The following is a 26,934-nucleotide window of genomic DNA, read 5'->3' on the forward strand; positions in this document are numbered from 1 at the left end:
TTCTAGGGCCATAAATACCAGTGTCCTGCTTCGCCGCCACGCCTGGCTCAGGATCTCGGGGTTCAAACCAGAAGTCCAGGCATCCATACTCAATCACCCCTTTGACCAGGAAACACTCTTTGGGCCAAAGGTAGACGAAGCGCTCAAAGATGAAGAAAGACACAGACACAGCAAAGTCTATGGGGGCACTCCAAACACAAGCCTCCAAACGTTCCTTTCGACGCTCGTCCTTTCGTGGCACAGGCAGAGGCTCCTCCACCGATAACGCCTCTACCTCCTACAAGTCCCCTCCTCAAAATACCTTTTCAAAGGGCAATCAGAGAGGTGGTTACAGGGGTAACAACAATAAGGGCAGGGGCAAAACCAACAACACCCGTTCTGCCACCCCCCCCGCACAATGACTCCCCTCCGCTCCCCCCAGACCATTCCACTCCGGTCGGGGGCAGACTACAAAACTTTATCCACGTATGGGAGTCCATAACATCGGACAAATGGGTAACCCAAATCATTCGGTCAGGGTACTGTCTCGAACTAACATCTACCCCACCCAATATCCCACCAAGGCACCGTCCAATGTCTCAAGAACATTCCACACTGCTCAAACAAGAGGTACTCTCACTCCTCCAAAAACACGCTATAGAGCAGGTCCCCGTCAATCAACAAAATCTAGGGGTCTACTCCCTATATTTCTTAATACCAAAGAAAGACGGGACCCTCAGACCCATTCTCGACCTCCGGCCTCTAAATGCCTACATACACTCAGACCATTTTCACATGGTCACCCTACAGCAAGTCCTCCCACTCCTCTGCCAGGGAGACTTTCTCACAACCTTGGATCTGAAAGACGCATACTTTCACATTCCAATACACCCCTCTCACAGGAAATACCTCAGGTTCGTGGTGGACGGGCAACATTACCAATTCACGGTTCTCCCCTTCGGGGTCACCACCGCACCGCGGGTGTTTACCAAATGCCTAGCAGTAGTAGCAGCACACCTCAGACGTCAACACATTCACGTCTTCCCTTACCTGGACGACTGGCTGATAAAAGCCGCGTCCTACGACCAATGTGTGCAGCATACAAACAGCACCATCCAACTGCTCCACCAGCTAGGCTTCACGGTGAACTACCAAAAGTCCCACCTCATACCATCTCACACAAAGCAATATCTCGGGGCCACTATAGACACCTCCAAGGGTATTGCCTATCCAAACTCAGCCAGAATCACAAGCATTCAAGCCTTACGCAAAACATTCCTTCCTCAACACTCTTCCAGCAAGAGTGTTTATGAAGCTCATAGGAATGATGGCGTCTTGCATCTTCATAGTGCCCCATGCAAGACTCCACATGCGTCCACTTCAAGAGTGCCTAGCACAACAGTGGAACCAGGCCCAGGGTCAGCTGACGGATCTGGTGTTGGTGGACGGCCGCACACATCACTCTCTGCAGTGGTGGAACACCACAAACCTTTCCAAAGGGCGGCCGTTCCTGGACCCGGTTCCTCAGGTGATTCTAACAGCGGACGCATCGCTCTCCGGCTGGGGAGCGCACCTCCTACACCTCACCATGCAAGGTCTATGGACGCCACAGCAAAAATCGCTCCACATCAACCACCTGGAGCTCTTGGCGAGCTTTCTAGCCCTAAAATCTTTCCAAAAACAGATTTCGGGCAAAGCAGTCCTCATTCGCACAGACAATATGACTGCGATGTATTATATACAAAAACAGGGGGGGACACACTCTCCCCAGCTCTCCCGCTTAGCCCAGAGCATATGGAGATGGGCAATTCCCCAAAACATCTTTCTCCTGGCACAGCACGTTCCAGGCGTACAAAACACCATGGCAGATCTGCTCAGCAGACAAACACAACAACTACACGAATGGGAACTGCATCCACAAGTTCTTCACCCATTCTTCCAACAGTGGGGGCATCCTCAGATAGACCTCTTCGCCACCCACGAAAACAAAAAATGCCCAAGCTTCGCCGCCAGATACCCACACCCATTGTCCAAGGGCAATGCGATATGGATGAACTGGTCAGGCAGATTTGCATACGCCTTTCCACCTCTCCCACTAATTCCATTAGTGGTCAGGAAGCTACAACAGCACTCCCTCACACTCATTCTGGTAGCTCCGACGTGGGCCAGGCAGCCGTGGTACACCACGCTACTACAACTGTCAGTGGTACCACATCAAAAATTGCATCTATCCCCATGCCTCCTAACCCAGAACCATGGAGAAATCAGGCACCCGGACCCAGCTCAGCTCAACCTGGCGATCTGGCTCCTGAAATCCTAGAATTCGGATACCTTAACCTTCCCCCTGATTGCATGAACATCATCATGGAAGCCAGACGCCCTACCACTAGAGCATGCTATGCCGCAAAGTGGAAAAGATTCGTAATTTACTGCCGTAACAATACAATCAACCCTCTAGATGCATCCATACAGCACATAATATGCTATCTGCTCCATCTTCACAGGTGTAACCTGGCATATTCATCCATACGCCTACACCTAGCAGCGATCGCTGACTATCTACAAAACAGGCAGCCTTTATCACTCTTCAGAGTGCCCGCTATTAAAGCCTTCATGGAAGGCCTTAAACGAGTAATTCCTCCCAGGGCACCACCTTCCCCTGTATGGAATCTAAATTTGGTTCTTACACGTCTAATGGGTCCGCCCTTCGAACCAATGCACAAATGTGAGCTACAGTTTCTCACCTGGAAAACAGCTTTCCTTGTAGCTATCACCTCCCTTAGAAGGGTTGGTGAAATACAGGCGTTCACCATACAGGAACCCTACATACAAATGCATCACAGCAAGGTCATACTTCGCACAAATCCGAAGTTTCTGCCCAAAGTCATTTCCCCCTTCCACCTCAATCAATCAGTGGAATTACCTGTCTTCTTTTCGCAACCCCAATCTGTTGCAGAAAGGGCCTTACACACGCTTGATGTAAAAAGGGCGTTACTATACTACATACAAAGAACGCAACCCTTCAGGAAGACTAAACAATTGTTCGTTTCCTTCTCTCCACCACATAAAGGCAACCCCATTTCAAAATCAGGGATAGCTAGGTGGATTGTAAAATGCATACAAATTTGCTATCAAAAGGCAAAGAGAACATTATCTGCTCCCCCTAAAGCCCACTCTACAAGAAAGTTAGGGGCTTCTATGGCTTTTCTTGGGAATATACCCTTAGATGACATCTGCAAGGCAGCCACATGGTCTACACCGCACACCTTCACAAAACACTACTGTGTAGATGTGCATTCCAAGCAGCAAGCTAGGGTGGGCCAGGCTGTACTAAAGACACTTTTTCAAACAGCTGCAACGGATACCGGTGGTCGCCGCTAGGGTTGGGTACTGCTATATAATCTATGCTAAGTGTACAATCTGCAGCTCATATGCCTCGAACGGAATATGCTACTTACCAGTATGCATCTGTTCTTGGCATGTAGAGCTGCAGAGTTGTACACGCCCACCCGCCTCCCCGGCTACCTGTATCCGTTCCAGTACATCTTATTTAGATACAACACATGGGTTTCTCACTGTTATTACTACGCTCCATCATTTCCCTGTTGGCGAAAAACAATCTGAGGATGGAGCCGAAGCCCATGCGCAGTACGGACCGAAGGAGGAGTCACCAAACTCGTGACTTCCAAAGACTGTCCAAGAAGAAAAACAAACTGCAAACATCCGGGCCCAACACCAGATGGCGATCTATGCTAAGTGTACAACTCTGCAGCTCTACATGCCAAGAACAGATGCATACTGGTAAGTAGCATATTCCTTCAAGCTGCTGCAACGGATACAGGCGACCACCGCTAAGGGGAAGCACTGCTGTATAATCTATCCTCAGTGTGTGATCTGCAGCTCATATGCCTCGAACGGAATATGCTACTTACCAGTATGCATCTGTTCTTGGCATGTAGAGCTGCAGAGTCACACATGCCCGCCCGCGACCCCGGGACCTGTATCTGTTCCAGCATCCGTCTTACTTAGACATTACACATGGACATCCTTTCTTTCATTCCTATACACTCCATCTTTTCCCATCATGGCGAAAAAACAATCTGACGATGGAGTGGATGCCCATGCGCACTGTTGTCCAGGGGAGGAGTCACCAACCTCGTGACCAAAGGCTTCTTCCGAAGACGACAACAACCTGCAATCATCCGAGCCCAACACCAGATGGCGATCTTATCCTCAGTTGTGTGACTCTGCAGCTCTACATGCCAAGAACAGATGCATACTGGTAAGTAGCATATTCCTTTCTTGAGTAGAGCCTCTACTCATGGGAGTCCCAGGGGCTTAGAGCCAAAAGGTAGCCAGGTCCTCCGGGGTTGGTGAGGTTGCTGGCCACGAGAGATGCCGCGCTGGTGCAGGTTCGAGAGTCGACAGGCCGGTAGGGCTGGGGCCTAAGCAGTTGGTGTCTTCTCTTTTTAGCAGCTGCAGGGCAGGTCTTTGTTCTTCTTGCTCTTCTTGTAATTTTCTATCTGGAATCTAAGGAAGGAAGGTTCAGGGTGCCCCTAAATACTAGATTTAGGGGCGTTACAGGTAGGTGAAGGCCAGGGACCAATGGGTCCTTGTCCTGGGGTGCGTACACCCCCTATCCTGCCTCTCTCCTGTGGGAGGGGGGCAGTAGCCTGATCCTGATAGGGTAGGGCCTCCCATCTTCAAGATGGCGAGAGCCCGGAGATGTGCTTCACCTCGCCTCCCCCACCTGAGGGGTGGGGTGGGCAGGCTGGCACATCCCCTGTCCTTGTATGGGGTTTCCGGCCAAGCTTCCCGCCAGAGTGGGGGGTTGCAGTGGCCTGGGGAAACTCCAAATGGCGGCCTGCCTTTGAAGCTTCCCTTTGCTCATCCTGGGGTAGGTGATTTCTCACCTCACCCAGGATGTGCATTGTTGCAGGCCCGGGAGAGCAGGGGCTCTCCCACCCAGGGGTCCAGCAACGTGTCTGCTGTGTGGCAGCCTGGGCAGCCTCAGAGCAGACGTGGATTGTAAGTTAGCTGTAAGGGGGCATCTCTAAGATGCCCTCTGGGGTGCTTAGTACATTAAATCCTACACTGGCATCAGTGTGGGTTCAATGTGCTGAGAAGTTTGATACCAAACTTCCCAGGCTTCAGTGGTGCCAATATGGTGCTGTGGAGCTCGTGTTTGACAAGCTCTCAGCACCATGTACTCTTAAATGACAGCACTGCACTTACAGTGCCCAGGAATGGACCCGGGTACTGTAGGGGCACAGGGCTCCTGCGCCCACACCATAGGCGTAATGCACCCAGCTAGAGGGGTGGCTGACATATGCCTTGGCAGTGTAGGTGATGGGCATGGTACACAGTGATGTGTGCCATGTCGACTCTTTGTTTTGTCCTGCACCCAGACACTCAGCCTGCAAGGGCAGTGTGTGTGTAAGGGTACAGGGCCTCTGAGGGTGGCACAATGAGTGCTGCAGCCCTTAGAGGCCTTCCCTGGCCACAAGGCCCTGGGTACCTAGGGTACCATTTACTAGGGGCTGACATGTGGCTAGGGTTTGCCAATTTGGAGTTTGTGTGGTTTAAGGAAGGAACATAGGCCCTGGGCACCTGATTGGCAGGAACCCAGGGTACACTCAATCGAAGTACATTCAGCTATTTAGCAAAAAGTGGGGGCATACCATGCAAGAAAGATGGCACTTTCTCACATTCGCATTGCAGGGAGGTCCTTGCCAACGCCAGAGCACCCTCCGCTATTAAAACCTAGAAACTTAAATGGAAACTATTTTCTTTGGTGTGAAGCTTCAAATGTTCACCCGGTTCATTCTACGCCGGAGCAACTTTTGCCTTTTTTCTTACATTTAGCGAAATCTTGGCTCACTCTACCCTTAGGGTTTTTCTGGCCGCAATTTCCAGATTCCGACAGGATGGTTCCAACTCTCTTTATTCTTCAAGAATAATACAACAATTTTTCAAAGGCTTATTTCGAATGTTTCCGCCAATTCGGCGTCCACCTCAGTCTTGGCATCTGAACATTGTGTTGGCGCTACTCGTGAAGTCCCCATTTGAGCCCATTCATCTCTTGGAAGACTTCTTTGCTTTTAGCTCTTCTGCTCGAGTGAGCGACATACAGGCTTTTACTATTAAACCTTTTTTCTTTTCAATTCACCAAGGAGTCTGTGGTGCTCCGCACTAACCCGGCCTTTGTCCCTAAAGTACCTTCTTATTTCCACTTAAATGAGCCGGTCATCTTAAAGACTTTATTCCCTAATCCACAGTTGCCTGCGGAAAATACTTTTTACACTCTTTAGATGTTCAAAAGGTGTTTAAAATTTTATCTGCAAAAAACAGCCAGTGTCCGTTAAACTGATCAACTGTTTATAGCCTACCGCAGGATGCGTAAAGAACATCTAGTAACTAAACAGACTATTGCACGTTGGATATCTATTACAATTTCCTTTTGCCATCAGCATGTGGGAAAGACACTTCAAACGATGGTCAAAGCACATTCTACAAGAGCAGTCTCATCTACTGCTGCTCTTTGCTAGTGTGCCTCTTCACCAGATTTGTAGAGCTGCAACATGTTCCAGCAGACACACCGTTACCAAGCATTACTGTCTGGAAGCTGCCGACAATGCTGACAGAGGTGGGGCAAGCAGTGCAAAGTAATCTTTTTAAGTAAGGTGAGCCTTTTATGTGTGTGTGCATGTATATGTGTGCATATGTGTTTGTGTGGATGTGTGTGTGTGTGTGTATATATATATTATGATTGACTTACAGTTTGCAGTGTACAATTCTGGAATTACTGCTATCTACTGATTCAAGCATGTGAATCTATAAGACACCCCAATACTGGAGAAGAACACAAGTTACTTACCTGTAAACTGTGGTTCTCCAGTATTGGTGTCTTTCATAGATTCACATGCGAATCACCCACCTCGCCTCGGAGGCTCCGCTTGTATTCTTGACTCTTATGAAACGCTTGTGCTAGAAACTCTGAGGGTCTGAGCCTCTGAGGAGAAGGTTCTAGAGGGTGCTGTCGCCTACTTGGATGGAGTTGGGACTAGATCTAATGACTTGGAAGAGTTATTGAAGTGACAGGTTTTTTCCTATTGATTGCTATGTTACAATACTTCCTAAGGATTTTTTAGCTATGCTATTGGTATACTATGGCTATATTGCTATTTTATGTACCGTGGAACTTCGGGGAATGATTCAAGCATAGGAATCTATGAAAGACACCAATACTGGAGAAACACAGTTTACAGGTAAGTAACTTATGTTCTTATTCCTCACTTGTGAAAAATTTCTTATGGGTGCTCTGTGTCCTTGGTCAGTAAATTAACTTAAATCAGTAAAGGGATGCCTACTGTGAACTGAATAATTTTCTTTCCCATCCTTCAATGTATGTTCTGTTTCTAAACGATTTCTGTGGTTTACTCATGTCCTGCATAATATGCTTTTTTTTCTGTTGACAGGAGAGAAGAGTGATGCCAGTGGTTGCCCAGAAGAAAGAGTAAGGATTTTTTATTTTGTCTTGGTAACATTTTCATTCTGTTGCTTATCGATTAGGTTAATTTAAGAAACCTATGCAAGTTGAATTATATCCAAGTTATTATTTTTCCCCAAGTGAAATGTAATTTTAAAAAACTCCTGCATTTAGTTGTTTAGTGTTAAAACTTAAAGCAGTTTAAAAACGCTCCTCCTAGTTTCACTGGTCTTCTATTTTGTCCTTGAATTATAGTGCTTGTTTACCAACAAGGACATGCATTCCTTTTGTGCAAGAGGAACCATTTGACCGTTTTTCAGTGTGCTTCCAAGTTACTTCTGTAAAAGAATATTTGACTACCTTCACAACACCTCAGATTTGTTCTCAGACTTCATTTTCTACTGCACATTATAATGCCTGTGATTACTATTGGTATCTAACAGATGTTTTTGCTAATCAGAAAGTGCCCCCTCCGAGAGTAGTATAATCAAATTCAACCTGCTATCATTGTTTTTTTAATCAAATTATCTGCTGATCATACGTTTACATGAGCTGTTTAGTATTTTGTCTTTGCGATTTATCAGCATAATGTGGTTCATTTGTCACAGGGTATCCAAACTGTACCCCAATCTTGAATGAGGATTACTCCTGTCCCTTCATCTCAAGTGAAGTGCGTAGAATTAGTAGCAGTATGATTTTGCTTCCATGGGTGACAGAGCCCATCTTTATAACTTCTCCTACCAGTCAGTTTATAAGTAGGGCTTCAGGTTTTATGGTATTTGTTTTTAACATTTCCGAGTGTATTTATCCATATTTTATTTTTCCCTCCTAATGGTATTTAGCCTTACTTATTTTGTGTTTTTAGAATAAATGGATTCTTAATATGGTGTATTACCACATATATTTAACTTAGACGTGCGCTCATACGTGGACGACTGTCTCGTTTTAGAAAATGAATCAGCCAGGTATAACATAACACCCATAGTTGCATATTATCTTTATACTACAAATATGAGCTAACACATGCATGTATTTAATGAAATCTGGTCCTGTTTTGTCATTCCTGATCCGTCCCTCTGCTCAGTTTTTGCCTTGAATTTATGAAAGACCACATGGAGACTTTCACAGAAAACACAATTTTCAGTATTCTGCTTTTAAAAATAGAGAGAGGAAACATTGTTTTTTTCTGTAAACATCAGTATAACTGAAAACTGGGAGCTTTATTTACGGGGGAATGAAAGGGGTACTTACCTGATCTCATGTAGGAACTGTGTAAGTGGTCTTCATATGCTACGCATATTTTGTGAGCAGTAAAATGAGAAAATGATAGTGCCTTCGGACTCTGTAGAAAGCTGGCTCTTTAAACAGTGTACCTCTTTTTGGTCATATATATATATATATCACAAATGACATCCCAAATCCTCTCTTGTGGTTCGGTTGGGCGAGCAGTTAGGCATATCGGAGGGTAGTGCTAAGCATTTATTGCACACACAAAGGCAGTAAGAGACGCGCTCAAAGGAATCCATTTATAAAAAGCACACGTTTTATATGAAGTTGGATACGAAGATAATCTGAATCAGGTAAGCACTTTTCTAGTTTTAAATCTTTACAATTTAAAAAAAATGGACACCATGCAATGTCTGAATCGATGTTATCCTATGGAGGAAAGAAATGCACTGCATACAGGTACTTCACCGCAACTTCAGGGACCAATCTCCTGGTCTTAATGTGAGTGTGGTGCCAGGTCCAAGATCTCACCAGAAGGTCACCTTCGGAGGCTTTGCGGCATTCCATTCTCTTTAATGGGGAACAGTCCAGTTCCAAAGAGGCTGGGACTGGGAGACCAGTTGGGCTTAACCAACAAGGGAGTTCAGTTTTCACGATCCTTGGGCCAGGGCACATGGGTGCAGAGGTGTTCTGAGGCGTTGGGTTTTCGTCACCAGAGACACTTGAGATAGAGGGGGGCCTGCACAAGGAGGTTGCCAGCGGCATCGGTGAGTCCATTGTGGGCATGCGCAAAGTGGGATTTGTCTCTGGATGGTCCGGGGACCACGCTGACATCATGGGCTACTTCAAATCTGGCTAGGGGGGCACAGGTACCGTGGTGCTTTCTATGTCGGGTTTGCGGCGCTCCGGAGTACTCTCAGTTGTTTTGGAGTTCCTGCAGGGAAAATGTTCCACTACTCCACTGAAGCTTCTGGGTCTTTGTTGAAGGAAGGCAGTCCTCTCAGGCTTTTGGAAGCACAGCAGCTGGCTGCATGACGAGATCACTTCAGCGCTGTCTGGTGGGAACAGCAGACAGGCCGGGTTGGTGCCAAGTGAGTTGCTTCTCCACAGTTCTTGCGACTCTCCGGTGTCTTCTTTTGGGTGGCAGGAAGCTGATTTCCTGGTACCAGGGTGCAGGAAGGTGGCTTTGTATATGGTATACCACTAGGTGGTTATACTGTGCATTGTCCAGAGATTCCCCCAGAAGTGTACAAAGCTCAATGTAAACCCAAAGTGCTCTATTTGTGGTAGTGTTGGCGAGCAGCCTTAGGCCTGTCACAGAGGAGTGTAAGACAGTTGCACACAATAACCAATAAATGAGACCTCAAAGGTCTACACCAATTTGATAAAAATAAGCTTTGCTCAAGATTTATTTAAAGACCAAGATCTTCGCAAAAAGGTAAATAAGTTTATAAATAGAAATTCTTTACAGTTTCAAAAGTGGACTCTTAATTAAAATGTTCAGTCTTTGTAATGTTCACCTGTGGGGGAAAACAATGCGGGTTTGCAGGTAAGTAAACAACTTACAGTTCCAGTCTTCAGGTTGCAGGGTCAGCAGAGGGCAAGGTTTAGTCATACACATATATTGCACCACTAGCGGCACATGGGTGGCTGGGTGCAGAGGTTGAAGATCAGACCCTATGTTACCCAATGTAGACCGGGGTGCTTGAAGACTAGCTCCTTGCAGGTAAGCAAAGCGGCTGCTGGAGTCTTCAGAGGTTAAAACAAGCACAGGGAGCTTAATGCAGCACCAAATATAGCACCAAACACTAGCTGCACAGGGGCGGCCGGTTGCTGGCTCCAAACATGGTGTTGGGTGCCCAATGCAAATGGAAAAACATGGATTCGGAAACAGGCTGCAGGTGTTGAACTGAAGGCTGCACAAGGGACACCAGCACAGCAGTTAAGTTTGGATGCTGTAGGTCACAGGGACACTGTCGGTTGATCATTTCAAACTGTTTTGGCATGTAATTCTGAGCAGGATGCCACCATGTTTCATCTTAACTGACCGGGATAGATTACATGTGCTGTCTAAACTAGCGCATTACATAGGGCAATGAGACTTCCAGAGAAAGGTGACAATAAGTTAGTAATTGTGCTCCTTTGTAAAGTTGTCTAACTGTGCTGTACAGTATTAATGCTAACATTTTTACCGCTAGGGGAAGCCAGACAGTCTCACGAGAGACCACAATTGCTATTATCGTAAGTACAGAGCACAGAAGCAGACAGGAAAACGCCTAGGAACTAAAACAACAAATACTGGAGTGTCTTTTGAGAAAGCAAAATGCCTTCACCTCCTGGAACCCACGCCCTTTGTCGCTAGGGTATGCCCTATCGATAGAATGGTCATGGAAATTTGCATATGTTTCCCTTCAATACTGCTAATGCTACTGTTTCTAGAGAGATGCAAGCACCCGTGACTCTAATCCTAGTAGCACCACAAAGGGTAACACATAGTTTTCAGACCTGGTTGGGTTGGTCCAGGGCTCAGTCAGTCTTCCTGCTCATCAGAACTTGCTGACAACACAGCTTACAGTTATGCGAACCTGAGCCAAAAACATTCCGCTAACTGCACAACTTTGTTCACCTGGGGTTGCCGCTAAGGGTCCTAAGGATAACCAGAATGAAGTACTACACCCCAAAATGGAAAAGAAAAGATTTATGGAAAGCTGGGCACAAGATATTGCTATTGTCAAATACCTCACCTACCAAATGAGTGACTTTCCTATGCCTCACTTAAGGTACACCCACCAGTCGTAGGGGTGTCATAGGTTGGAGCTTTTAACACACAGGATTCTCATCCAGGGGATACTCATCAATAGTCATAATCTATGAATAATCCCCGCCCATGTGCGGGATCCCGGAGCATATAGAAAATACATATATATAAATATATATATATATATACATATGTGAAAACATATAAATGCAGCCTAATAATGTTCAAAACATGGCAATGCTGTAAATTACATATTTTTGCATAGTAGTGCCCCCGTAACCCGTAAGGAAAAAAGGAAGCATCAGGCAAATTATAACACAGCACTGCTTTATTGCCATAAAGCAACATGTAATTGTAGGCATTCGCCAGTAGGCTGCAGTAGAGTATCAAGAATCCAAGAAAACTGACACCTTGCCTTTAAGGCATTAGAGTAGGGGGACCGTGCCTTTAAGGCCTGCCCGTGACCCCCTGCTCCCATGATGCACTACAGGTGACAGTTGGGCCAGTTCTTTTTTCCGGCTCCTTCTGTGAGGATCCTGGAGCTTGAGCTCTTCAGTTTTTTGACTGAAATTTTGAATTACAGCTTTTTCTAGCTTTTTTCGACGTTTTCTGGCTTATAAGGGCTAATTCTGCTGGTTCCAGTGAATTTTCCAATTTTTTTTTTCCAGTCAGAATGTCTCCTTTATTTAGGAAATGCCCTTCTTGTGGTAATAAAATGGCACTGGTGGATCCACACTCGGTGTGTATTGTGTGTTTACCATCAAAACACGATCCTGACCAGTGTCCCCACTGCCAGAAGTTCTCAAAGCGCACTCTGAGGGACAGAGAGCGCATTAAACTGCATGCAAGACTGGAGAAGGAACGAAGCCGTCGTGAAGGCGAGCATTCCTCATCAAGACCACCTTCTTCAGCTACGCAAGTACAGAAACGGCGACATACCAGCTCCCCGGGCTCCAAGAAGACCAGGAGTCCAAGAGGTTCGCCGTCGACGTCGAGGATGCCGGCGAAGAGGCAGAGAACTTCGGCGTCAAGGGATTCATCCCACCATCAAGAGTCTCCGCCGCGCAAAAGTAAGTCGGCGTCGAGAGGCGGCCCTTCGGGCTCGAAGGCTGCTAGTCTGGTGACATCTGGACTGTCTCCGTCGACGTCGAGGCTTCCGTCGACGTCGAGACACTCTCCGCCACCCTCGAGGGGGTCGACGTCGAGAGATGCGGCGACGTACATTCCGCCGCGAGTGGGCCGGTCGCCGTCGATGGTTACCCCCACTCGGCGACATAGAAGGTCGACGTCGAGAGGAAGATCGACGTCAAGAAGTCGACGTCGAGAGAGGTCGCCGTCAAGATCACCACGTCGACGTCGAGAGAGGTCGACGTCGAAGTCGCCCAGTCGACGTCGAGAGAGGTCGACGTCGAAGTCGCCCAGTCGACGTCGAGAGAGGTCGACGTCGAAGTCGCCCAGTCGACGTCGAGAGAGGTCGACGTCGAAGTCGCCCAGTCGACGGCGAGAGAGGTCGACGTCGAAGACACGGCCGACGTCGAGGTCATCTAGCCGACGTCAGGTGCCAGAGAAGAGGAGATCGACATCGAGGTCTCCACGACCGGCGTCGAGACCAGAACGGCATACCTCACACTTGCCTATGGTGACGCAGACGTCGTCGACGTCAAGGGATTCGACGTCGAGGGCGAAGACTGGACCGCCCGCGGAGAGGTCCCCAGGAGAACAGTCATCATCTCCGGGACTGCACATCGTGCAAATATCTCCAGAAAGATCACCCGAGGCTCCAGAGCGGTTTGGACTGTCACCGCGCTGGTTACGAGATGTGGGCGCTGCCGCATGTCGGAGTCCGGGATCGGACTACTCCCGCATGTATTCCCCCACCGCGCAGGAGTAAATCGCCTCCGAGGGATCCACGGCCAATTTCACCACGCCGGTCTCGTTCCAGGGACCGTCGCACCGCGCCAAAACGTCCAAGATCTCCGTCCAAGCGCAGATCAGGATCAAGGGCTCACCAAAGCGAACGCTCCCACAAGAGGCGACGCACCAGGTCGTCCACTGGGACTGCATCCACAAGATCCTCAGTCCGGGACTACTCCCCTACTTTTTCATCCACGCCTCCATCGCGAGTGTCCCCGGTGGATGACATTATAACTTTCTCGGACGTCCTGGGTAGAGGGGCGCAAAAGTTGAACATCGCACTGCACGCCCCTCAGGCACCCACTTCTGTGATCTTTGACACTTTACACCATCGGTCAGCTCCCAGACCTCTGCTCCCGTTGGTGCCAGGATTGTTAGAACCAGCGATGGCCACGTTCATTACACCAGCTACAGCGGGCTCGGTCCCCTCGAGAATAGCAAAGAAGTACAAGGCTCCGGCCGAGGACCCTTTATTCTTGAGGGCGGACCCGCCAGCGGATTCGGTGATAGTGGCGGCGGCCATGAAGTCTCACTCAGCCTCAATATCTGCTTCTGTCCCCCCTGAGAAAGACAGCAAGCTGATGGACTCCTACGGCAGGAGAATGTGCAACACATCTGCCGCGCACATGAAGGTCGCTAGCGCTTCAGCCCTGCTAGGGAGGTATGATCGTTCCCTATGGGATTCCCTGGCCAGATTCGTGGAGAAATTGCCTAGGGAGGACAGGCAGGACTTCACGGAGATCCTACATGAAGGCGGACTGGTGGCCAACCAAGTAATAAGCGCAGCGGCGGATGCATCAGACCTAGCCGCGCATGGCTACTCCCATGGCATCTGCTCCCGCCGTTCGGCCTGGCTCAGATTAACAGCCCTCAAACCAGATGCGCAGAAAAGGATTCTTAACCTGCCGTTTAATGGATCATCGCTATTTGGAGCTCATGCGGACGACCAAATGAGCAAGATGAAAACGGAATTGGACACTGTAAAGGCTGTGGGACTGGAAAAACGCAAAGAGTTCCGCAAGCGCTTTCGCCAGGGCGACAAACGTGCCTTTCACCAGCGCGTTCAAACGCCCCAATGGTCCTCTCAAAACCAACAGAGGTCCCAGTTTCAGCAAAGGGGCCGGGGCAGAGGAAGAGGAAATGCTAAACAGCAGCAGTCCTCTAACAAGCAACCTCCCAAGCAGTGAAAACTTACTTCCTCCGCACTCGTTCGCCACTCCGGTGGGAGGAAGTGTCACCGCTCACCTGGCAGAGTGGAATACAATTACAAACGACAAATGGGTGCTGAGTATTGTAGAGCGTGGCTACTTGCTGAGGTTCAAATCTCCCCCTCCGCAGGTACCCCCACGGAAACAGCCACTCCCTCTCAGCCAAAACAAGCTTTTAAAGGACGAAGTTGCCACTCTCCTCTCCAAAAACGCCATAGAGGAAGTTCCAAACAGGCAGAGAAATCGGGGAGTGTACTCCCGGTATTTTCTTGTTCAGAAAAGAGGAGCGATCGGAGACTACAGACCCATCCTCGATCTCCGCCTACTCAACAGATTTCTCAGAAGGGAAAAATTCAGGATGCTAGCACTGCACCAGATCTTCCCACATCTACACCAAGGGGACTGGATGTGTGCCATCGATTTACAGGATGCATACTTCCACATTCCTGTCTCAGCGAAACATCGGAAGTTTCTCAGATTTCGCATCTTTCACCAACATTATCAATACAAGGTCCTGCCATTCGGCCTCAAGTCCGCGCCACGAACGTTCTCAAAGTGCATGGCGGTGGTGGCTGCATTTCTCCGCAAACGGAAGATATTCGTCTACCCATATCTAGACGACTGGCTCTTAAAAAGTTCCACCCCGGTTCAACTCCAGAGTCATCTCTCGTTCTGCCTAAACCTTCTACACTCGTTGGGCCTTCAGGTCAACTACCGGAAGTCGATCCTCAATCCAACTCAGCGGATCCACTACCTGGGCGCCTCTCTAGACTCCTCAAGCGCAAGCGTGTGTCCTTCGGAGGAGAGGTTATCCTCCATGCTGCAAAAAAGCTGCACGCTTCTCAGCACGGAATATCCCACAGCCAGACAAGTGTCATCTCTCCTGGGATCCATGGCCTCGTGCATCTACATCGTGCCCAACGCACGTCTGCACATGCGTCCTCTGCAACAAGACCTAGAGGATCAGTGGTCGCAGAGGACCGGCCGCTGGGAAGATCACATTACCCTTCATCAAGCCGCCAAAGATTCCATCCGGTGGTGGATGAAGCGCTCCCATCTGCTTCACGGCGTCCCATTCCATCAGGCGCCTCCGACACAGACGGTGGTCACAGACGCCTCCATGCAGGGCTGGGGGGCTCATATGGGCCGGCTTCAAGTACAAGGTCTCTGGTCCGCTACCGAGCAGAGCTATCACATCAACTTCTTGGAGCTACGAGCAGTCCATCTCGCTCTCAAGTCCCTGTACCCATCCCTGCAGACCGACTATGTTCAGGTTCAGACGGACAACACCACAACTATGTTCTATCTGAACAAGCAAGGAGGGACCAGATCACGGGTCCTGTCTCTGGAGGCCCAGTCAATCTGGAAATGGCTTCTGGCGAGAAACCTGACGATCGTCGCTGTTCACCTGCCAGGGACCCTGAACGTGCAGGCGGACGGCCTCAGCAGAGACTTCGTCGAAGCGCACGACTGGGTGCTCAACGAAGGCGTCGCTCAAGACATCTTCCGCTTGTGGGGCATACCAGACATCGATCTGTTCGCAGACGCGGACAACAAAAAATGCCCCGTCTTCGCCTCCAGGTTCCCTCAACGGGGGTCGCAGGGGAACGCGCTTTTGATCAGCTGGTCGAGGACATTGCTTTACGCTTTTCCTCCTCTCCCTCTCATCCCGGCTGTGATTCAGAAGTTCTACAGGGCCAGAACTCGGATGATCCTAATAGCACCGGAGTGGCCCCGGCAGTGGTGGTACCCGGATCTACTCCAGCTGTCGGAGGTACCACAGAGGAGGTTGCCATGCCTGCCGAACTTGCTGACCAAGGACAAGGGGAGAGTGTTCCACCCCAATCTCCCTTCCCTCCGCTTGACGGCATGGCTCCTGAATTCATCCAGTACGGACATCTAGATCTTCCACCGGACTGTATGAGCATTCTTCGGGAGGCAAAGAGGCCCTCCACGAGGAAGTCGTATGGCTTTAAATGGAAAAGATTCTGCTTCTGGTGTAGAGATAACACCCTTGATCCGATCCGGGGTCAAGAACAGGTTATTCTCCCCTACTTACTGTACTTGGCGAAGTCTGGGTTAAAGTACTCTTCCATCAGAGTACACTTAGCTGCTATTACAGCCTATAGGAAGTCTCCTACCCAGACCTCATTCTTTCAGATGCCAGTGGTAAAGGATTTCTTAGAAGGGCTTAAGAAAGTTTACCCACCTGTGAGGTCTCCTTCCCCTTCCTGGGAACTGAACATCGTTCTCTCTAAACTGATGGGAGGTCCTTTTGAGCCGATTCATAAGGCCTCCTTGCAACATCTGACCTGGAAGGCTGCCTTCTTAGTAGCCATCACTTCGGCCCGTAGGGTTAGTGAAATTCAGGCCCTCTGCTGCAAGGAACCTTACACGGTGTTTCATGCTAATAGGGTGGTGCTCCGTACTCATCCGAGCTTCCTGCCCAAGGTGGTTTCAGACTTCCATATTAATCAGGTGATCACGTTGCCCACCTTCTTTCCTCAGCCGACCACACCCCCGGAGAGAGCTCTACACTCTCTTGACCTCCGGAGGGTTTTGAAATTCTATCTAGCTAAGACCCTTACTCTTAGAAAGTCAGACAGGCTCTTTGTTAACTATGGACCCACTAATACCGGGCTGGCTGCGGCCAAGAGATCTATCTCTAGATGGATTGTCTCTTGTATAGCTTTGGCTTACCAACTGTCCCACAAAGTTCTGCAGGGTAAACCTAGAGCACACTCTACTCGGGGGAAGGCTTCTACGGTAGCACTCCTTCGCAACGTTCCCATGTCTGAGATCTGTAAAGCGGCTACATGGCGCTCAGTCCATACTTTCACGCGCCATTATTGCCTAGATTCAGACGCACAGGCCGACGCCCAGGTGGGGCAGGCCTCTTTGAGGAACCTATTTGCATAACTGTAATACAAGATGTGTCTTTTAATGTATGTTTTAACTGCTTTGTTGCTCGTCCGCGAGACTTTGGGTATGGGCTTGCTACTCTATTCATAGATTATGACTATTGATGAGTATCCCCTGGATGAGAAGGATTAGTTACTTACCTGTAATCCTAGTTCTCATCCAGGGGTATACTCATCAAAGTCATAAGCGACCCACCCACCTCCCCGGACGAGCAATGTTTTCTCTTTAAATAAGTGATGTATGGAAGGCAGATCTACTCAGGTGCGGAGGCACCGCCAAAAAGAACTGGCCCAACTGTCACCTGTAGTGCATCATGGGAGCAGGGGGTCACGGGCAGGCCTTAAAGGCACGGTCCCCCTACTCTAATGCCTTAAAGGCAAGGTGTCAGTTTTCTTGGATTCTTGATACTCTACTGCAGCCTACTGGCGAATGCCTACAATTACATGTTGCTTTATGGCAATAAAGCAGTGCTGTGTTATAATTTGCCTGATGCTTCCTTTTTTCCTTACGGGTTACGGGGGCACTACTATGCAAAAATATGTAATTTACAGCATTGCCATGTTTTGAACATTATTAGGCTGCATTTATATGTTTTCACATATGTATATATATATATATATTTATATATATGTATTTTCTATATGCTCCGGGATCCCGCACATGGGCGGGGATTATTCATAGATTATGACTTTGATGAGTATACCCCTGGATGAGAACTAGGATTACAGGTAAGTAACTAATCCTTTCGCACTAACATGTCATCTAACCTATTGTCACAACCCAGAATCTTTCCCAGAGGGAGGCTGGCCAAACCAATGAAAGTTTGTAAGAGTGTGAGAACGTGGCTCTGTATATACTGTTCCCAAATAGGTACAGGGTGTACAGAGTCCACAGTCCCCAGAGGTTTGGCAGAGGCTAAAGTTAGATATAACCTTACTCTCTAAAGTGGTTGCTTGGTCGAGCAGTAAGGCAGTATCGGAGGACAGTGTAAAGCATTTGTTGTACACACTCAGTCAGCAAATGGTCTCATACACTCAAGGACTGAACTATAGGCCAATGGTTTATATTAAAAAAATATATATGCTGGTTTTATTTTAGAACCAACAATTGGAATTAAACTATACTTTCTCGGAATGAGATGCTTTATATAAATACTTTTGCAATATGCATTTGACTTCATTGAGTTCAATGGAAGTTTCAAGTTATTTGCCACAGATTACTTTTAGGATTACTTTTGGAATTCCAGGACTGTATCCTAGAATCAGTCCTGGGTCAGTACTTCGAATCAAATGATAAGTAGACTTAATTACTGTGATGATTTTTAGACAATATTTTGCTATTTTAAAAGTTGACACTTAGAAAATATTTCATAGAAAACAGTCAATGATTCCCTATGGAAGAAAATTCAAGTTGCAGGTATAGTATGTTCTCTTTACTTTTGTAATCCAGTACTGGGTACCGAGACTCAGTACTGGGACCTTTATGCAAAACAGGTAAGCAATTACGTTTTCAGAAGTTATACGATTTTTAAAGAATATTTAAAGTTTGCAGAAATTGACACTTAGAAGAAATTTCACAGAAAAACAGTCAATGGTTTCCTATGGGAGAAAATTGGGTTACTGGTAAGTACAGTTCTGTAGTAGGGGATCTCTGTGTATAGTCATAATCTAGTGAATAGTCCCGCCCATGTGCGTGGACCCCGGAGCAATAAAAATCTCTTAAGTTGTCAAGCCATGCAGACCTGCATCTACACTGAAGAGAGAATTTCCAAAAGACAGACAATGCAGCCTATATCCACAGGCTACACTGTCCAGTACTTCAACTAGAAAAATTCCACCAACAGCACTGCCTGCCCAGCTTTTTTTTTCTTTTCAGAGAAAAACCTGCCTCTTCCAGCAAAAGCCTCTGGAATGATAGGAAGGAATGGACAGACAAGCCCCATAGGCTGCCATTATGTGGCTCAGAACAGGATACTGTGCCTTTAAGAAAACTTTCCAGGACTTTTCCAGTATCCCAGAATGCACAGCAGGTCCCTTTTACTTTCAGTTCTTTTTTACGGCTCCTGCTAGCAGGACCCTGGAGCATTGAGCTCTCCCTTTTAAAGGGTTTATTGGTGATTTTTGTCAAATTTTCAAGTGTTTTAGTGTTGGGACTTCCTTCTGGTATTGTCAACATGCCTGGCTTGTTTGACAAGTGCCCAGAGTGCGATAGGAAGAAGCCTAAGTCAGACCCACACAGGGTGTGTATAGGCTGCCTTCCCCAGTCCCATGTGCCGGAAGAGTGTGAGATCTGCCACTCATTCCCAGCCAGGACCCTGAGAGAAAGAATGAAGATCAGGCTCCAAGTCCTGGAGGACAGAAGGCTGAAGGCACAAGGTGGGTCAGGAGGGGCTGATTCTGCCCATGCTGAGGCCTCTGGGGGGCTCCCCAGGGGCAGGAAGACCGGCAAGCGCCCCCATTCTCCACCGGCGTCTATGACGTAGACTAAGGCGTCGAGAGGGATGACTACGGTCTGTTCGCCTTCTCCCCAGGGCTCTGGGGAGAGTCGACGTCGAGGGAGCTGACCAGGCCGCCGTCAACTACTTCGGCATCGTCTGCGTCGATGCTGTCAACTTCACCGTCGACGCATCGACGTCAATCAGGCCCGGTGTCGGCGCTCACCGTCGAGGGGAGATCGCCGTCTGCGAAGAGGAGACGTTCGCCGTCGAGGAGGCGATCGACGTTGAGGCACTCAACGTCGAGGAGGCGATCGACGTCTAAGAGGGATTCATCGACGTCGAGGTGGCGCAGGGGGCGCCCAGGCGCCAGGAGTCCCTTGACTGAGTCCCCGGGCTCGGGGTACTCAGTGGTGTATACGCAGCCTCCTCCTCCTCCTCGTATCCGCCGCCGCCGCAGGGAACTCCTAGGCCGCGGAGCCGTGGGCGTTCGCCGTCAACATCGAGGCGACGTCACAGGAGGCGCAGATCCAGATCACGCACACGATCATCTGCCAGGGACTTCTCATCGACGCTGTCGGACTCGCCCGGGACGAGGGTGTCGCCGCTTGATGATCTGGTCTCCTTCCAGGAGGTACTACTGAGGGGTGCAGCCAAGTTGGGAATCACAGTGACGGTACCGACACCTACGACGTCCGTGAAATTCGAGACGCTGCACAAGACGCACCTGTCTCGCCCCCTGCTGCCTCTCGTGCCGGGACTGGTGGAGCCCGCTATGGAGTTGTTCCTCACTCCGGCAGTGACTAAATCCGCCCCCGGCTCATAAAGAAGTAGCGGGCCCCGGACTCCGACCCGACCTTTTTGAGGACGGACCCTAAGCCGGATTCCGTCATTGTGACGGCGGCGCAGAAGCAGCATGCTACCGCCCCTTCATCGACAGTTCCGCCCGACAAGGAGAGCCGATGGCTAGATTCTGCGGGCAGGAAGGTCTGTGGGACGGCTGCCACCACCATGAAGGCGGCAAGTGCCGGGGCTCTGTTGGGGCGTTACGACCGTGCCCTGTGGGAGTCTCCAGTACGCGGAGCTGCTGCTTCGCGACAAGAGGGAAGACTTCTTGGAGACTTTGCGCGTGGGGATGCTGGTCTCAAACCAGGTTAGCAGTGCGGCAGCGGATGTCTCTGCTGGTGGCGCATGGGTACTGTCGTGGCGTCCACCAACGACGTCACGCGTGGCTTCGCCTTACCTCGCTCAAGCCGGAGGCTCAACATCGTGTGGCCAATCAGCCTTTCTCGGGGGAAACCCTGTTCGGCCAGCATGCGGACGACTAGATGGCCTGCATGAAGACGGAGGCTGAGACCCTGATGGCTGTCGGGTTGGAGAAGCCAGAAAAGATGCAGCGCCTGTTCCAGAGACGGTTCGGGTCTGAGGGCGTGGGCAGGCCTCGGGACAGCAGCAACACCAGCAGCAGCAGTTCCGTAAGCCCTTCCAGAAACGCCAGAAGGGTAGAGGGGGCCAGCAGTCCGCTACTGCTACCAAGGGCCCGGCCGGGTCTCGGCCCTGAGCGTCTACTTCCCCTGCAACCGTTACCCACTCCAGTGGGGGGAAGCATTCAATATTTTCCGGCAGAGTGGAGAAAAATTACTCAGGACAAGTGCGTGCTGAATATTGTTTGCAATGGATACAGTCTTCGGTTCATCAGGCCGCCTCCAGCGATTCCGCAGGTAAGCTCGCAGTATCAACTGCGAGAGCTCCAGGTGGAGGCAGACATCCTGTTACGGAAAAAGGCGGTGGAAGACGTACCTCTGTCTCAAAGGGGAAGAGGTCTGTACTCTCGGTTCTTCCTGGTTCGCAAGAAGGACAAGAACAAGTTCAGGCCCATTCTGGATTTGCGGCAAGCAAACAAATGGATTCGCAGAGAAGTTTTGCATGCTGTCGTTGCATCAGGTTCGAGGCATGTGGGCTGCTGAATTCATATCTGTGCATAGATCGCCGCCTAGTGTTGGGTCCGGATGATTGCACATTGTTGTCCTGGAAGAGTCTTGGTAGTATCACGAGATAGGTGGCTCCTCCCCTGGACTACAGTGCGCATGGGCATCCTCTCCATCCTCAGATTGTTTTTTTCCGCCATTGGGTTCGGATGTCCTTATCTTAGCTCAAGTTAGGAAAACTTTATTTAAGGCCAGAAGCCTTTAGGTATCGGTATTGTTTGCGTTCGGTATCGACAAACTATTATACTTGTGCTCGGATTTCTTCACACTTCTCGGACCTAGTTTCGGTCCGAACATCGATCGACGTTCGAGGATGTAATCGAGGACTTTCTTAAAGAGACGTCCTTTATGTCATACGAAATATCCACACATCGATGTCCATCCGGTGTGTAACAAATGTTGATCACCGGATCATGATGAGTCAAGGTGTATGGCCTGCGCCCGGTTCCGGTCAAAGAAGACACTTCGGAATCGACGGGCAGCTAGATTGGAGGCCAAACAATCGGCGCCTAACCCGGTTAACATATTCAGCACCGAGGATGAAGTTGAGAGCGTCGAAGAGATGGACTCGAGCCATGCTTCGGAGCATGAATCCCAATCTGACGACGATGAGGTGATCTTCGAGGACGAAGACGTCGTCGACTAGGTAGGAGACGACGGTGAGGCCCTTGGGGCCGAGGAAGATAGCTCGGGCGAGGAGCTAGGCCAATCCGTAGATGCGGAGGCCGAAGGAGACAGTCTTGATAAGGCTCAGGTTGAGGGATCGCCTGCGGGCCTTACCCAAGATCAGTCGGATCGTTCTACAGCCCCGCCTGAAGGCCCGTCTTCAAACATTTCAAAAGAACCAATATCAAAAAAGACTGGATTCGATTCAGTGAAAGCGAAACCAAACCCAGCACTGGTCAAATCGAAAGTGCAACTGGTTCAGGTCGGATCGAAGGCATCGAAGCCCTCCAATCCGTCGACACAGAAAAGGGACATCGGAGCCGACCAAAGAAAGAAGGTCTTCGGTACCGAGAAACCAAAAAAGGGCTTTGGCACCGAGACACAGAAGAAGGCCCTCGGTCCCGAGAAGACGCAACGGCCTATGGCACCGAAGGTTGGAGCACCGACCACCAAGGTCACGGTGGTCGATCCGACTACGTCAACACCGAGTGCGGCGACTGCCAAAATATCGAATCAACAGGGCGTCGATCCCAAACTTCGGATCGAAAACCCGAAGGCTGGGAAGAAACCGGAGACCACGTCGAGGCCTGTCTCCAAAGAGCCTATCGGTTCCAAAGCACCGTCTGCATTCACGTTGCAACAGGTGTCGCAGTCCCTAAAGCGCATCAGGGAACGGGCAACCCTCGAACCAAAAACGGGTCCCGAACCATACAAGGTCGCCAAAGCTCACTCGGCGCCGGCACCGATCAAGTTTGGATTGCCGCCACCGGGGGCACCGAAGATGTTTGAACTTGGGAGGAGTCTCGAACAGCCACGAACTGTGTCCACGGAAAGAACCAATGTCGAGGACTCGCAGGACCAGTTTATCGACGCCGGCACTGGTAGGCTGTTCCGCAAGCGGAGAATTGTTCCAGAGAAGGCTTTGGACTCATACAAGATTCTACTAAAAAGGAAACTGGCATCAGGTTCGACGCCAGTGCTTGTAGAAACATTCCACACCTATCATCAGGAACCACCATCCTTTCTTCCTACACACTCTAACAGGATGCAGGAGAGGGCTATATTGGGGATGATACCACTTATCCTGTGGATAATTGTGAGAAAGTGGGTTTCTGTTGCAGTAACCCCCCCTTTTTTTTGCCTAATAGCTGATGCACTTTTCCTTGTTGTGCCCTGGGCTCCTGCCAATCAGGTGCCCAGGGCCTATGTTCCTTCCTTAAAACACACAAACTCCCAATTGGCAAACCCTGGCCACATGTCAGCCCCTGGTAAATGGTACCCTAGGTACCCAGGGCCTTGTGACCAGGGAAGGCCTCTAAGGGCTGCAGCACTCCTTGTGCCACCCTTAGAGGCCCTGTACCCTTACACACACACACTGCCTTTGCAGGCTGAGTGTCTGGGTGCAGGACAAAACAAAGAGTCGACATGGCACACATCTCTGTGTGCCATGCCCATTACCTATACTGCCAAGGCATATGTCAGCCACCCCTATGGCTGGGTGCCTTATGCCTATGGTGTGGGCACAGGAGCAGGAGCCCTGTGCCCCTACAGTACCCAGGTCCATTCCTGGGCACTGTAAGTACAGTGCTGCCTTTTACAAGTACATGGTGCTGAGAGCTCGTCAAACACGAACTCCACAGCACCATAATGGCAACACTGAAGACTGGGAAGTTTGGTATCAAACTTCTCAGCACATTAAACCCACACTGATGCCAGTGTGGGATTTAATGTACTAAGCACCCCAGAGGGCATCTTAGAGATGCCCCCTTACAGCTAACCTACAATCCACGTCTGCTCTGAGGCTGCCCAGGCTGCCACACAGCAGACACGTTGCTGGACCCCTGGGTGGGAGAGCCCCTGCTCTCCCGGGCCTGCAACAATGCACATCCTGGGTGAGGTGAGAAATCTCCTCCCCCAGGATGAGCAAAGGGAAGCTTCAAAGGCATGCCGCCAGTTGGAGTTTCCCCAGGCCACTGCAACCCCCCACTCTGGCAGGAAGCTTGGCCGGAAACCCCATACAAGGACAGGGGATGTGCCAGCCTGCCCACCCCACCCCTCAGGTGGGGGAGGCGAGGTGAAGCACATCTCCGGGCTCTCGCCATCTTGAAGATGGGAGGCCCTACCCTATCAGGATTAGGCTACTGCCCTCCTCCCACAGGAGAGAGGCAGGATAGGGGGTGTACCCACCCCAGGACAAGGACCCATTGGTCCCTGGCCTTCACCTACCTGTAACGCCCCTAAATCTAGTATTTAGGGGCCCCCTGAACCTTCCTTCCCCAGATTCCAGATAGAAACCTACAAGAAGAGCAAGAAGAAAAAAGACCTGCCCTGCAGCTGCTAAAAAGAGGAAGACACCAACTGCTTTGGCCCCAGCCCTACCGGCCTGTCGACCCTCGAACCTGCTCCTGCTCCAGCGCGGCATCTCTTGTGGCCAGCAACCTCAAAAACCCCGGAGGACCTGGCTACCTTTGACCTCTGATTCCCTGGGACTCCCATGAGTAGAGGCTCTACTCGAGAAACCTATTCCTAACTCCTGGCAGCAGCCCGGAACCGCGGACCCAACACACTCTGCACCAGCCAAGCCTGGCCAGTGCCGGAGTGGACAAAGACCCTGAGGACGACCCCACGGCGACTGTGACCCCGAGTCCGGCACCCAAGGACCCCCCTCGACATCCTGGACGAAGCCTGCAGCCTCAGAACCGAGTGCCACCCCAGCCGCGATCAACCAGAGGGTAAGATTCCCGACGTCAAAAGGCACCCCTGCACCCGGCGCCCTGCGGCCCCCTGTGCCCAATCCCGGGGTACCCACCTAACCTACAACTACCCAACTTACCCCTCGAAGTGGTGGTGGCACCGGAAACATTCTCGTCCCCGAGCCTGCAGCCTTTTTCCAAACCGGAACATTCCCATTGATTTCCATTGAGCGCCCGAAGGCTCAAAAGCACCCTGCACCCAGCCGCCCGAGTGGCCCTGGCAGTGCACTCTCTACACTAACTTACTTCCCCACTTGCCCTGAGTAAGTGACCAGGAGCCCAGCTCCCACAGACGCGTGGCTTGCCAGACAGCAGCCACCAACTAAGGCCCCCCTATCCCTCATAGGATAACATTGGGCCTAACTCACTCTGCACCCGGCCGTCCTGAAACCGCTGAGGGTGAACCAACTGTACCTACCTGACACTGGGGGACCCCTGAGTCTATGCCCGGAATTTCAACTCTGCCAGTCGAGTACTTACCCTTAAACCGCTAACTTCATTTTCCTCATAGGGTAACATTGACTGGCTTTTTCTTCAAAAATCTTCTAAGTGTGAACTTTTCAAAACTGTAAAAATTCACCAAAAATCAGTCAAGTGACAAAAACGAATTTACTCACCTGTTCCTGGGTGAGCTCCCAGTGCTGGATCTTGGTGCCCAGCCCTGACCCTGAAAAGTACTCACAACTATACTTACCTCTAACTCATTTTTCTCCCATAGGAAACCATTGTCTGCTTTTCTGTGAAATTTCTTCTAAGTGTCTATTTTTGCAAATTTGAAATATTCTTTTAAAATCGTACCATTTCTGCAAACGAAATTACTTACCTGTTTTTGATAAGGACCCCAGTCCTGGGTCTAGGCACCCAGTCCTGGATTACTAAAGTAACGATAAAGTACTCTACCTGCAATTTGAATTTCTTGCCATAGAGATCCATTGAATGTTTTCTGTGAAATATTTTCTAAGTGCTAACTTTTGAAATAGCTAAATATTATTTAAAAATCATTACAGTTATTAAGTCGACTTTCATCACTTGATTCTGAATCCTGACCCCAGGCTGGTTCTAGGATCCAGACCTGGAATTCCAAAAGTAATCTGAAAAGTAATTTATTACAAATAACCTGAATTTACCATTGAGTTCAATGCATTGTTATGTTTAGGAAATAGGATTGTTTATTGCAACCAACTGTGACTGTTTACACAAATTTATTGCTTGAAACAAAAGTATTTATATTCAACCTCTCATTCTGAGAAAGTATATTTTTACCCCCTTTGTGGTTCTAAAAATAAAACAAGCATATATTTTATATATACAAATCATTGGCCTAGAGTTCAGTTATTGAGTGTGTGAAACCATTTGCTGACTGAGTGTGTACAATAAATGCTTTACACTGTCCTCTGGTACTGCCTTACTGCTCGACCAAGCTACCACTTTTGAGAGTAAGGTCATACCTAACTTTGACCTCTATCAGCCTCTGGGGGACTGTGGACTCTGTACACCCTGTACCTATTAGGGAACAGTATATACAGAGCCACTTTCTCACAATAATGACCCTGATGACCAACAGCAAGACCAAGATCAAGCATGGGGAGACCCTAC

General features: G+C 49.5%; 1 protein-coding gene across 4 annotated transcripts in view; it reads left to right on the forward strand.

Annotated features, from left to right (window-relative positions):
* The window catches only part of ZNF638 (zinc finger protein 638), a 994,232-nt gene that overhangs the window by 246,841 nt on the left and 720,457 nt on the right, over positions 1-26,934 (forward strand). For all 4 annotated transcript variants that reach the window (XM_085642741.1, XM_085642742.1, XM_085642740.1 and 1 more), the window contains one exon: positions 7,458-7,495. In XM_085642741.1, coding sequence (XP_085498867.1) covers positions 7,458-7,495 — 38 coding nt within the window. The remainder of the gene's footprint in view (positions 1-7,457; positions 7,496-26,934) is intronic.

The sequence above is a fragment of the Triturus cristatus genome, chromosome 2_2 (assembly GCF_964204655.1).
Source record: "Triturus cristatus chromosome 2_2, aTriCri1.1, whole genome shotgun sequence".
NCBI classification, from domain to species: domain Eukaryota; kingdom Metazoa; phylum Chordata; class Amphibia; order Caudata; family Salamandridae; genus Triturus; species Triturus cristatus.